Source organism: Boleophthalmus pectinirostris, unplaced genomic scaffold, assembly GCF_026225935.1.
Source record: "Boleophthalmus pectinirostris isolate CB_2022bp ecotype Guang Dong unplaced genomic scaffold, ASM2622593v1 HiC_scaffold_3, whole genome shotgun sequence".
NCBI lineage: Eukaryota > Metazoa > Chordata > Actinopteri > Gobiiformes > Gobiidae > Boleophthalmus > Boleophthalmus pectinirostris.
In genome coordinates this window covers 28,746,555-28,761,988 of record NW_026571299.1, presented here as the reverse complement: position 1 = coordinate 28,761,988, position 15,434 = coordinate 28,746,555, and the positions used below count along the sequence as shown (strand labels likewise).

The 15,434-nt window shown below is 36.7% G+C and overlaps 1 protein-coding gene across 1 annotated transcript in view; it reads right to left on the bottom strand.

Moving 5' to 3' along the window:
• The window catches only part of erbb3a (erb-b2 receptor tyrosine kinase 3a), a 37,291-nt gene extending 33,508 nt beyond the window's left edge, over window positions 1-3,783 (bottom strand). Inside the window, 1 exon segment of the mRNA XM_055160702.1 lies at window positions 3,477-3,783. Within this exon segment, the coding sequence (XP_055016677.1) occupies window positions 3,477-3,570 (94 nt within the window). The 5' untranslated portion in view covers window positions 3,571-3,783.
• Window positions 3,784-15,434: the final 11,651 nt, after the last annotated feature.

Genomic DNA, 15,434 nt, shown 5'->3' with positions numbered 1-15,434 from the left:
TTGCAAAAACAAATGCAGAAGCAAATGAACAAGTTAAACCTTTGGAGTCTGATACTAATACTAAGCTTTGTGTAATACTCTTAGGCAAATGAATACAGTAAAGGTGCACTATGTAACTTTTCTATTGGAAGATCTGCCATCTGCTTCTCTCTATGGTGATGTCATTGCTTTGCTTGGAATATTCCACAGTCTGGCATTAAGCAGGAGACGAGCTGGTGATGCCACAGGGCCAATTATATTATTATATTAACAAATGCAAGAGAGTCAAGTTTAATAAAGTCTATTCAAAGCAAAAGCAGTCTCCATGGATACAAACATGTATCAGACCCTCCAACAGAAAAGTTGCACAGTACACCCTTATATTATAGTATTTTTGAGCTATAAAACCACCTACAATTATAATGTAAGGTAGATCCGTTTAACGTCATACTGTGGAACATTCCAAACAGACTGTTTCAAGGTAATTTACATCACACTTGGTTAGGGTTTATCATATTACCATGAAATAAAGTGGAACAATATGTCCCGTGAGTAATTACCATGCAAATACCAGAATTGCACTGAGTTACAATGCTATTATCATGAAGTACAGTAAAGAGCTAATATTATTTGGCCATGTTTATATCTCTTGTAAATTTCCACAGCTTTTTTCGTTTTTATTGCTTTTATTGATGATAGCTATTTTATGGATCTGAATCAGACTGGCTCTTTTTATATTTATGATATTAATATTTAAGCCAATGTGAGAACTCATTTACTCATTATTTTATCCACAACCTAATCACAAAGAGAAATAACCAAGGCTCAGGTTTGTTTAAAATGGTTCAAACTGAGAGTGCTTCTGTGCTGATTCTTGTATTGGTTTAGCGTTAATCCGTATAAAAAATACATAAAAACTAGAAAGAAAAGGATTTGGTCCTTTTACAAATGAGATCCGTTTCCAATGTTCACATAACGACACCATTCAAAAGAGCAGACTCGTTCACAAACATCACATCACTAATTGAACATGGATGCCAGAGGGTGACAGGTCACATGATTCACCTGCCGTGCACTGATGAGCTCATTATTCCTCTATTATCTGTGTGAGTGTCATCATGGCAATTGGTCAAAATAATACAAGGTCAAAACAACAACAACAGTAACAATGCCATGCAGGGGATTGGAGTGCTATTCAGTTTAAACAACTGAGTCCGGGTATGTTGTTTGTGCATTCAAAACATCTTCAAGAGCTTCAAGAAGTCTTTGAAACCACTGCACTGACAGCACTATGCAATTTGTAATTTAAGTCACAAGAACTATTATTTTGACTTTTAAAAATTACTCTAAATGAATCTAAATTATAGGTTAGACACAGTTTTACACAAAACTGACTCTTGTGAGCTTTAAGCCATGTTACATCCCCAAAAACATACCTGAGCTGTGTTTTGTTTCATACACCCATGATTGAGTAACCCTTTATTATTCGTCCGTCTACATCTCCAAAGCTCAAAATGATCTGTTCCACCTTGTGATGTCATGAACTGGCAGTTTTTAAGTTAACAGCTCCTTTTACTTTTAGTTCAGTAGAGATTGGTAATCTCAAATCTAAAATCATCCAAGTGATTCTAGTGAAGGTGCATGGAGTTTTAAAAAACACAGTGGAGCACTTCCTGTATTACCACATGACATCACAAGGGAAAACAGAGTGCTTTCAGTTTGAGAGAAGAACTCAGCTTAAATATGCAAGTTTGTGTGTTAAACATGTGTGAAAGAAATAAAACACAACTCCTGATATGTTTTTGATGAGGAAACAACATTAAAACATAGATCAGAAAATGGTGTAATATGTTCTCTTTAAATAACTGAGTAGCCTTCACAAATCAATTAAATGTATATGAAAGATTCCTTGGGGTCTGTCCTGAAGAACTAGATGAAGTCTGGTGTGAGAGTCTGTGAGCCCCTGCTTAGACTGCTGTCCATAGATAAGAAGAAGAAGAAGAAGATGGATGGATGGATAAAAGATGCACAATAAGTAAGTGAGTTTTAACTAAATACTATTGAATAACTGGGATTTAAGCTATGACCTTTTTGTATTTTGTGTTACTTAAGCATTCAGATTCTAGGGCAAGTGTCTTAACATGCTTATATCGAGCTTAATTAAGTAAGATGAAACTTCCTCAGGTTAAAAAGTCAGGCTTTGTTGTTGCTGACTCAGACAATCTGTCACTGTCACTGTGGGAATATGTCTTATTTACTTATAAGTGCAAATGAATCACTACAGTCAGGAAACAACATGGCCCAAGGAGCAAATTTGGAAAGCTTTTACTATTACACTTACTTCTACTTGTGCAACTACTGGTGTATCATGCTGTTAACTTCTTACACAACCGCAAGATTACTTAAAAAAAACACTACCATTAAAAATCCAAAGTACTACCATAAACTTCAATAATGTAGCCTATATTACTGATCAAAGTTACAATGACCTAATAATCTTATCTTTTATTATTTTAAAGGCTATAGGCTATAAAATAAACCCCTCTATAATCATGTTGGCACAGTGACTTCTCATTTAGAGCAAAAATGATTCATAACCACTTATTAAACCAATCAATAGGTCATATGTAAACACTGTTTTAGATTAGCCATAACAACCATCATTACCACTGTCACTCACCTTATTTTTTTAAAACGTAGCTTTTGAAAACTGCATTTGCTGTTACAACATACACTTTACCTCTATTCATTCTTAAAACCACAGCTTATCTCTATATGTCATTATTTTGCCTGGAAGTTCCTGGAATGTTCCACAAAACAGCATTAAACCTCCAGCAATGACTCAACCTCATGTGCTTTTGTGGCTCAAAAACACTTTATTGAACCCGCGTTCCATCACTTCTCCGCAGATCTGACTTGTAACTTGGCATGGTGGCATCACTTCCATGCCCCAATAGTGAGATGCTTACTGTGGTGGAACTTTTCAGACAAAGCAATAAACCTTTATGGACACTCACCACAAGAAAAGTTACGCATTACACCTTTAATGAACAGTATTAAAATACAACTAAAACAACACCTTTCTTATTTACTCCAGATCAATAGCCTTATCATTCCATTGACATTAGCTATCTTTAATGTTAACCTTATATAGACATTCCTTTTGATGAAGCGTTCTTTGTTCTTGTGTGGTCACTCTGTTTAAAAACCTTGAGGCGCACATTCATTGCAGATAACTGTGGCAATGTTGACCCGGAGCCGTGGGAGAGGAGCAGGTTGAGTCATTGACATGGGAAAGAGTTTCGCGAAACAGGTGAGGTAATCGCAGTGCGGACAGGTGCATCTTACCCGCTGGGAAAACGAGGCGCTGTCTATTCTAGGGATTTGTGTTCGGTCAACCGCAAATGTGTGCACAAGCAACACGTGACACCATCCAAAAAAAAAATCAAAGCCGATGTGAAAGTTGAATGAAAGTGTATAATGTGCGCGCGGCTTACCTCGTTGTGTTTGAGCGCTCGAGAGCCGCATCCGAGAGCACGAGAGGAGCAGGACGTAGCCAAGCACCTGTAGCGTCCGCTTCGTAGCAGCCATGGTCCCACTGCGTACAATCCAATTACACCCAACGTATCCTCATATTAGATATCCAAAAAACGCCTTTATATTCCGTGCGTAAAAGTTTGATGTATTGATCCAAAAGTCAATTAGGTCACGGAATTCGTAGTAAAATGTCAAAAGTTGTATTTTTTAAAGCCTCTTCTACAGAAATGTAAAGTGGAGTTGTTAGAAGGCGTCTTCTCGTTGAAAGTTTGTGAACTATGATCTGGTTGAGCGAGTCGTGCCCGCGCCGTGATTCACCGCTGCACTGATTGGAGGGACCGTGATTTGTTCAGGGAGGGACCTGCTCCAACTGCGCCACGGTGACAAGTGCGCGTGGGCTTGGCACGGCCGTTCAGTAGTAGTACAGTAGCAGACATTGGCACGGATTAAAGGGACTATGACAAATTTGTTATTCGAGACGGTATAGATCCACAAAACAAGGGCCAGCAGATCAAGACACGTATTGCAGTGAAGCAGTGCAATTAGTCAGTGCATTAATGAATTGGATAGGGATGACACGAGACACAATTTCCACGAGAGGAGACATGATTGTCACGATATTTGATTTAGCAGAACAAGACAAGACGAGACTTCGATATCAGTTTTAATACATTAATTACGGTATTCAGTTCACAGATTTGGCTTTATATGTTTTTATTAATTTTAGTTTAGTTTTGCTGATATTGTATTATTCCTTTTTGGAGTTATTCAACAAAGTTGTTTTTTTTTTTTTGTCCAAGGCAAATGTAAACAAATCTCTTGAGATGTTTTCTCATTTTTTCTCATGTACACACAATCCTTTTTTACCTTGCAAGATCATGTGCCAGGATATCTTGTCCTATCCTTAAAACTGGACGATCTCCATGTTGGTAGGCAGGTGGCAAAGATATGGGTCAGATCTATGGAGAGGTGACCCTTCTAACAGAGTGTTTTCATGTATTTTTGAGCATTAAAAAGACCTGTACTGAAATAAATGCAAGACAGATAAGTATAATGTCACACTGTAGAACACAGGTGTCAAACATAAGGCCCGGGGGCCGGATCCGGCCCTCCAAGACCTTTAATGTGGCCCTCAGCTGATTTTCTGCTAAAATATTGTAATTATATTTTCTATAAAAATTTACTTATTCCTATTTGTATACAAGTTCATGTTAAAACATTGTGTTGAAATTGTATTTTTCTTAAAGTTTCAGGTTGTTTATAATATTATAATATTTTGTAAAAGAAAGAGTTCATCAATTAAAAAAGATTTCTGTAATAGATTTGTGTTTCTCTGCACAAATATTTGAACTTATTGCTATTTTTGAGGTATATATGCCATATATACCAAAATAAGTATATATGGCACATATATAGCTTTCTGATGCGGCCCCTTTGGGATCAAAGTAGGTTGGACACGGCCCCCGGGCCAAAATGACTTTGACACCCCTGCTGTAGAACAATAATATCTCCATGGACACAAGCACATTCAGTTCAATTCAAAAAGACAATCTAAATTTAGAAATAAAATCGGGATAATAGTTAAAAGAGGCCCATACATTCATATATAAACCATATAATAATGTTTGTTCAAAAGTCCAGTTGACCAAAAAGACGACATGGCCGAGAGTGCATCTTTAACTGACTCTTGACTGTTTAATACACTACAATTTAGAGTTTTGTAAATATCCCTAAATGCTCCGAACACTAGCTTAAGTGAACAGCAAGGTTAATGCTGACACAATATGCCATAAAGATTTTCATATCAGACTGAACTGTGAAACTTTGACCCTGCACTCCTTCAGGCTGTGACCAAGACAAAACCAGCCTCTGTCCCTCTGCATTCTGTCTATAGGTCAATATTTGGAATAACAACACTTTTTCTATTTATCCACCTGCAAGGACAATGAGGAATCAGTAAACAATAAACAAGGGAGCGTCTGACTACAATCTAGATTAATTCACAACAGAAAGTCTCCCTGTCAGACCTTATAATATGTTTTGTATAAGTCTAAACCAGCCTGATCCTGGACTGGTAAAGCAATAGGTCTAGACTGGGATCATATTAGCAAACCAAAAAAGTTTTAATGAGGATTAAAGGTGCAATAAGACATAATAAAATCAAAACTTTTAGCCTATATAAACTCTCCTGTTTTGGCATATTGCCCAGACTGAGGATTAAATGAGTCCAAACACCGACTAAACCAGGATTAATGTTTCTCAGTGAGGCATTAATATAGCTTGCATTCGTACATTTTAGGTGTTAAAAATAATACCTTATATAGAATTATACCTTGAATTTTTATTTTTTTTTACTGTTAGCATGACCTGCTTGTCTTTATGGAGTCCAGTAAGTTAAATTGTTTTGCTTATTGAGCATTTTCTAAAGCTTTAAAACAGTGGTTGTTCAGTGGTCAAATATGTCACCAAATTCCATTTTCTTTGAGGGGTTGTTGGTTTAACTCTTGGTTTAACTCTTAAACTCTTGACTTTGAACTTCAAATTAAATCTTTGAAATGAATTTGTATGTATAATGAGTGGTTTTATGTACTTTTCTGTGATTGCTGTTGTACTTTTCTCTGTCCTGTAAATGATTTCATATCAACATGCTGAGGGACTGAAGATGGAAATTAGCCATGCTACTATAATCTTTACATATTTACATTTTTAATGTTCATTAATATGTGCTATCCCTTTACAAATAAATAAATAAGAAATAAGAAAATGCCATTCTGCTGGATATTCCAGCAATCTCCATGGAGTCAAGCATATGACGGACCTTACACCTGAAAAGTTACATAGTGCACCTACTTTTTCCTGTTTTTGTTATTACCATTTCGATTTTTGTTCTTTGTTTTTATATTTATTGTGATGTGTGAGCTACTGTGTCCAAATCATTTCCCTTGTGGATCAATAAAGTTTTTCTAAGTCTATATATAGTATATAAACAATAAAAAATATGCTGAATAAGAGTACTATTAGCTGTAATTTATTCATAAAATTCAAAGTTATCACAATCTCTAATCATTACTTGAACTGAAATACTGAATACTGAAAAGACAGTAAATTAAGAAATCTCCAAGAGGCCCCTACAGCTCCGGTCAAACAGTGAGAGATACAGGACAACAATCATACCGTACTCCCTACAACTGTACAACAACTCACCCATATGTAACAGACAATACTCCCTACAACTGTACAACAACTCACCCATATGTAACAGACAATACTCCCTACAACTGTACAACAACTCACCCATATGTAACAGACAATACTCCCTACAACTGTACAACAACTCACCCATATGTAACAGACAATACTCCCTACAACTGTACAACAACTCACCCATATGTAACAGACAATACTCCCTACAACTGTACAACAACTCACCCATATGTAACAGACAATACTCCCTACAACTGTACAACAACTCACCCATATGTAACAGATAATACTCCCTACAACTGTACAACAACTCACCCATATGTAACAGACAATACTCCCTACAACTGTACAACAACTCACCCATATGTAACAGACAATACTCCCTACAACTGTACAACAACTCACCCATATGTAACAGACAATACTCCCTACAACTGTACAACAACTCACCCATATGTAACAGACAATACTCCCTACAAACTGTACAACAACTCACCCATATGTAACAGACAATACTCCCTACAACTGTACAACAACTCACCCATATGTAACAGACAATACTCCCTACAACTGTACAACAACTCACCCATATGTAACAGACAATACTCCTACAACTGTACAACAACTCACCCATATGTAACAGACAATACTCCCACAACTGTACAAACTCACCCATATGTAACAGACAATACTCCCTACAACTGTACAACAACTCACCCATATGTAACAGACAATACTCCCTACAACTGTACAACAACTCACCCATATGTAACAGACAATACTCCCTACAACTGTACAACAACTCACCCATATGTAACAGACAATACTCCCTACAACTGTACAACAACTCACCCATATGTAACAGACAATACTCCTACAACTGTACAACAACTCACCCATATGTAACAGACAATACTCCTACAACTGTACAACAACTCACCCATATGTAACAGACCCCTACAACTGTACAACAACTCACCCATATGTAACAGACAATACTCCCTACAACTGTACAACAACTCACCCATATATGTAACAGATAATACTCCCTAACAACTGTACAACAACTCACCCATATGTAACAGACAATACTCCCTACAACTGTACAACAACTCACCCATATGTAACAGACAATACTACAACTGTACAACAACTCACCCATATGTAACAGACAATACTCCCTACAACTGTACAACAACTCACCCATATGTAACAGACAATACTCCTACAACTGTACAACAACTCACCCATATGTAACAGACAATACTCCCTACAACTGTACAACAACTCACCCATATGTAACAGATAATACTCCCTACAACTGTACAACAACTCACCCATATGTAACAGACAATACTCCTACAACTGTACAACAACTCACCCATATGTAACAGACAATACTCCCTACAACTGTACAACAACTCACCCATATGTAACAGACAATACTCCTACAACTGTACAACAACTCACCCATTGTAACAGACAATACTCCCTACAACTGTACAACAACTCACCCATATGTAACAGACAATACTCCCTACAACTGTACAACAACTACCCATATGTAACAGACAATACTCCTACAACTGTACAACAACTCACCATATGTAACAGACAATACTCCCTACAACTGTACAACAACTCACCCATATGTAACAGATAACATTACTAATACCTACAACTGTACAACAACTCACCCATATGTAACAGATAATACTCCCTACAACTGTACAACAACTCACCCATATGTAACAGATAATACTCCCTACAACTGTACAACAACTCACCCATATGTAACAGATAATACTCCCTACAACTGTACAACAACTCACCCATATGTAACAGACAATACTCCCTACAACTGTACAACAACTCACCTTAATGTAACACATAACCCTTTGTCCCTTGCACTGTTTTCCTTACGACCTCTTATATATAGCTGAGGTATTTTTATTACTTCTATTTCTATTTTATTTAGTTTTTACTTGTACATATACATTTATATAATTATGCTTTATTTGACACCAGTCTCTTATTTAGAATTTATTATCAGCGTTTATATTTTTTTTACTCTTTGTTATTATAATACATTGTGATCCGTGAGCTACCTTATCCGCGTAATTTCCCTTGTGGATCAATAAAGTTTGTCTAAGTCTAAGTCTAATAATAAAACTTGATCTGATCACATGAACAGGATGTCCTCCCGTCAGCACCTGTGAGTTGTTTTTGTTAAAAAGTCTCGTGTCATTTTGTTTGTCACTGAAGCTTTGAGCAAACATGAGTGTGGAGAAAGAAAGAGAACAGAGGAACCAGCCCAACCACCCCCAAACTGGCTGATCTGGCCACTCTGGTCCTACTGCAGGTGCACACGCGACGCAGGCTACAAATAAGAAAACAACATCATTTAATAATAGCTTTTTGAGATAGTAGTAGTTATTAAAATGGGGCAGTGGTTTGTACATGTGATTGTTAATTGCACTGTGCACTGTCTGAACCTTTCTGGTGGCGAGTTTTGCAGAATTGTAACTTTGCTGAAATGGGCATTAAATGTATATATCTTGCATTTAATTTATTAGACTCAGATATTAGTAGTGGTTCCCAGTATGTGGTGAAGGTACAGTGGTTAGTACACCTGATTTCAAAGGTGCACTATGTAACTTTTCTAGTGGGTGTTTTGCTAACATGTTTACTTCGCTGAAATGTTTTGCACTAGGTATTAAAGTTATATATCTTGCATGTATTAATTTACTTACTGTGGTGCTTTGCTAAATTGCTACTTGCTTGTTGCTGAAATATTTTGCACTAGAGCATCAAACGTATATATTTAGCATTTATTAATTTACTTAGATTCTGATAGTATAAGTTAGAAGTAGGTTTTCAATATCTAATGCAATAATTGGTACGCTTCATTTTTCTGAACTTTTCTAGTGGAGAATTGCTAAATTGCTACATATTTGTCAGTGAAATGCTTCACAGTATGACATTAAACATACATATCTTGCATTTAGTCACTACTTATAGCTAAGATTCAGAGAGTAGATAGAAGAGTGGTTGTCAATATGTGGTGCTAGGACAATGGTTGGTACATTTGATTCTTAAATGTGCAGTACGCAACTTTTCTGGTGGGGGTTTGCCAAAGTGCTGTACATATTTGTGCCTGAAATGTCTCACAGTATGGCATTATACTTATTTATTTTGCATTTATTCATTTACTTAAAACTTAGATTTAGAGTGGGGCAATGATTTGTGCATATAATTCTTAAAGATGCACTATGTAACTCTGGTGGGGGGTTGAAATACCCGCTTCTCATTGAAATGTTTCACAGTATGGCATTAAACATAATATCTTGCATTTATTCACTGACTTATAGCAAAGGTTCAGATACTAGTAGTGGTTGTTAATATTTGATTTGTTAATAATGATTTTTAAAGGCGCAATATGTAACATTTCCAATGGAGGACTTGCTTGCTGATCAGCTTGTCCCTAAAATGTTTCACACTATGGCATTAAATGTATAAATCCTGTATTTTGTTCATTAACTTAGTGCAGGGGTGTCAAACCCATTTTGGTCCAGGGGGCCGTATCCAACCTACTTTGATCCCAAAGGGGCCGGATCAGAAAACTCATGGCATATAACTTAAAAAATAACAATAAATTCAAATATTTGTGCAGAGAAACACAAATCTATTACAGAAATCTTTTTTAATTGATGAACTCTTTCTTATTATAATATTATGAACAACCTGAAACTTTAAGAAAAAATCTATTTCAACACAATGTTTTAACATGAACTTGTATGTAAACAGGAATAAGTCCATTTTTGTTGTAAAATCCTGCACTCAGCTCCACTTTTCTCATGTTGGACATTTTTCTGATGAGGGTGTCACTGTCAACAGTCAAAACAATCATCCTTTAAGAACGTTTGGAAAGAGACAAGTTTTCATTTGTGCTGCTCTGGTGGGAGAGGCCACGCACAGAGACGCTGGAGACGCTGCTGTGCTGAGCGGCGCAGAAAATTAACAATATTTTAATAGAAAATATAATTACAATATTTTAGTAGAAAATCACCCAAGGGCCAGATTAAAGGTCTTGGAGGGCCGGATCTGGCCCCCGGGCCTTATGTTTGACACCTGTGACTTAGTGGATAGAGTAGTCGTTAACATGTGGTGCAATGGTTGGTACACTTTATTCTTAATGGTGCACTTTGTACCTTTTCTGGTGTTTTTTTTTATACCTGCTTGTCATGAAATGTTTCACAATATGTAATTAAAATGATCTATATTGCATTTATTCAATTACAGATATTTAAATCAACATACCTTGAAAAACATGCATTCTTACTGTGAGCAAATCTGGGTGCAAATCTAACTAGGTTTATTACTTTAAAGCTGCACTATGAACTTTTGGAGGCCTGCCACCTGCTTGTCTGGAATAGAATGTTCCAAATGACATTATAATTTTAATATCTCCATGGACACAAATAGGTTACACAACAAGGGCAGGTTATGTTTTTTTAGATAATCATTTTAGCAGTCAAAACACTTGTAATTAAATGAATGCATGATTGATACTTTTATTAATATCATACTGAGGAGCAAACAAGACAAAGAAATGTACTGTAAATGTTATATAAGCTTATAGTGTAAACTGAAACTAAAAGACTAACACAGGATTGTATTATAAACCAAAATTAAACCCGGACTAAATCCAAGATTAAATTGTAAAATCAGATCGAGACTCAAATTGCAGTTGTCTATGTAGAGTACCACATATTGAGAATCGCTGCATTAAGTTGTTGTCATTTGTGAGTAAAGTTGAACTATTTTTGTTTAGTGAAGCTCGTGTCTCAACTCAGAGAAGTGGACTCTTAACGGTTAATCTTTGACCAGGAAGTCTTTCCCAGAACCATTTCTTCCTTATCAACAAAACGATCAGTAAAAACAGAAAAACAGGAATTAATAGGAAGAATCTAGGAAGTACACACCTCTACGGAGAAGTGAGAGATTAACAGAAAAATAATAACTCTTGGTATTTCTTGTATGTGTGTGTGAAGAGGGTGAGGTGTCTTGCCCAAGGAAACAATGACAGCACACAATTGTTAGAGCTGGGATTGAGCAGCAAATCCTCTGGTTGGAGGGCCAATTTATTAATCACTAAGCCACTGTTGCTCTAAAACATGCACTCAACAAATTTCATTGTAATTTTCCACTAAGTTGTAGGTCAGATGTGTGGAAAGGTGAATCTGGAGAAACTGAAAACAGGCAAGATGGCTAGATATGTTTAATGTTATATGTGGGACATTAAGGCAAGGCATTAACATCTCCATGGAAACAAGCAGATGGCACCTCACCAGAAAAGTTACACAGTGCACCTTTAAGTTATTTGTGTCGTTTGACTGTGACTAATAACTTGAAACTATTACAGATTACTTAAAGAATGACAACAACTTAAAATGGAGTGTCCTGCCTGGTTAGTAAGATTAGATTGGCTTTTTCTGTTTTCTTTGACAAAAGATCGCCCTCTACTGTTAGCAATATGGCAATGCAAATTACTGTCATTTCTGATATATTTTTTACTAGGTTCCTGAGACTACTACTACTACTACTACCTCCTGCTGCTGCTACTACTACTACTACGACTACGACTAGGACTACGACTACTACTTCTACTACTGCTGCTGCTGTTACTGCCGCTGCTCCTGCTACAACTACTACTAGTAGTATTACTGTTACTACTACTACTATTACTGCATTACTGCAACTACTATAGTACTACTACTACTACTGCTGCTGCTACTACTACTTCTGCTACTTCTGCTACTACTACTACTACTGCTACTACTACTACTACTACTACTTCTCCTATTACTACAACTACTACTACTACTGCTGCTGCTGCTGCTACTACTACTTCTACTACTACTTGCACTTCTGCTACTACTACTGCTGTTGCTGCTCCTGCTATGACTACTCTTACTACTAGTATTACTACTATTACTGTTACTACTACTACTATTACTGCATTACTGCAACTACTATACTACTGCTACTACTACTGTTGCTTCTGCTGCTACTGCTGCTGCTGCTACTACTGCTACTACTACTACTACTACTACTACTGCTACTACTGCTACTACTGCTACTACTACTTCTCCTACTACTACAACAACAACAACTACTGCTGCTGCTGCTGCTGCTGCTACTGCTACTACTACTACTACTACTGCTACTACTACTACTTCTACTACTACTGCTGCTGCTACTACTACTAATACTGCTGCTGCTGCTACTACTATTATTAATACTGCTACTGCTGCTGCTGCTGCTGCTACTACTACTTCTACTACTACTACTGCTTTTGCTGCTACTACTGTTACTACTTCTACTACTACTACTACTACTACTGCTACTACTACTTCTACTACTACTTGTACTTCTGCTACTGCTACTACTATGACTACTCTTACTACTAGTATTACTGCTATTACTGTTACTACTACTACTATTACTGCATACTGCAACTACTATACTACTGCTACTACTACTGTTGCTTCTGCTGCTACTGCTGCTGCTGCTACTACTGCTACTACTACTACTACTACTACTACTACTGCTGCTACTACTGCTACTACTACTTCTCCTACTACTACAACAACTACTGCTGCTGCTGCTGCTGCTACTGCTACTACTACTACTACTACTACTGCTACTACTACTACTTCTACTACTACTGCTGCTACTACTACTACTAATACTGCTGCTGCTACTACTATTATTACTACTGCTACTGCTGCTGCTGCTGCTACTACTACTTCTACTACTACTACTACTGCTTTTGCTGCTACTACTGTTACTACTTCTACCACTACTACTACTGCTACTACTACTTCTACTACTACTTGTACTTCTGCTACTACTACTGCTGTTGCTGCTCCTGCTATGACTACTCTTACTACTAGTATTACTGCTATTACTGTTACTACTACTACTATTACTGCATTACTGCAACTACTATACTACTGCTACTACTACTGTTGCTTCTGCTGCTACTGCTGCTGCTACTACTGCTACTACTACTACTACTACTACTACTGCTACTACTACTACTTCTACTACTACTGCTGCTGCTACTATTTCTCCTACTACTACAACAACTACTGCTGCTGCTGCTGCTGCTACTGCTACTACTACTACTACTACTACTACTGCTACTACTACTACTTCTACTACTACTGCTGCTGCTACTACTACTAATACTGCTGCTGCTGCTGCTACTACTATTATTACTACTGCTACTGCTGCTGCTGCTGCTGCTACTACTACTTCTACTACTACTACTACTACTGCTTTTGTTGCTACTACTGTTACTACTTCTACCACTACTACTACTGCTACTACTACTTCTACTACTACTTGTACTTCTGCTACTACTACTGCTGTTGCTGCTCCTGCTATGACTACTCTTACTACTAGTATTACTGCTATTACTGTTACTACTACTACTATTGCTGCTTTACTGCAACTACTATACTACTGCTACTACTACTGTTGCTTCTGCTGCTACTGCTGCTGCTACTACTGCTACTACTACTACTACTACTACTACTACTACTACTACTACTACTACTACTGCTAATACTGCTGCTACTACTGCTACTACTACTACTACTACTGCTTTTGCTGCTACTACTGTTACTATTTCTACCACTACTACTACTGCTACTACTACTTCTACTACTACTTGTACTTCTGCTACTACTACTGCTGTTGCTGCTCCTGCTATGACTACTCTTACTACTAGTATTACTGCTATTACTGTTACTACTACTACTATTACTGCATTACTGCAACTACTATACTACTGCTATTACTACTGTTGCTTCTGCTGCTACTGCTGCTGCTACTACTGTTACTATTACTACTACCACTACTACTACTGTCAGTGCTCCTACTGCTACACTGCTTCTGCTACTATTACTTCTACTACTACTGCTACTACTAATAGTACTACTGCTACTTGGCTTCTAATATAAAAAAACAATATCCACTAATCCAATCAGACAAAAAAAAAAAAAACAGTCAAAAGGAAACCATTTTATTAATACAGTTGGATCTGTATTTTCAAACGTGTCACTATTATGTTAGAATCATGAATATCCAGTAGCCTCTTCATTCTTTTGCATTTCTTTCTTAATCCTCACATACACAACTACTTTCAAAAATGAATCTAAATAGTTATTTTATATGGTGCAAAACGCAAAATTGTAATGGACAAAGAAATCAATCTCGCCTTTGACATTCAGTAAATAAATTAGCACACCATAATATCTGAATAATAATTAAAAACATAAGATTTGAAGGCCACAAAACCTAATTACAAATGTATTCACTTTCATAACAAATAAAAGTTTTAAAATAGGTGAAACAACAGCTAGAGGTGGAACAGTTAGTAGATGACATTACGTTCATTTAAGATATTTGTAACTTCTTAATGGTAGTATTAATTGTGGTAGCTTCCATGTAGCAGATTAACAGCTATGGATGTAGTGTAGTAGTAGAAATATTATCTTTTACAGCACAATGGAAAATATAGTAGTGAATCCTAATAGTGTTATTAAATTAAAGGTGCACTGTGTAACTTTTCTGGTAGGGGGTCCATCACTAACTTGTTTCCATGGAGTTCTTAAAAATACTATGAAAAACATACATTCCTA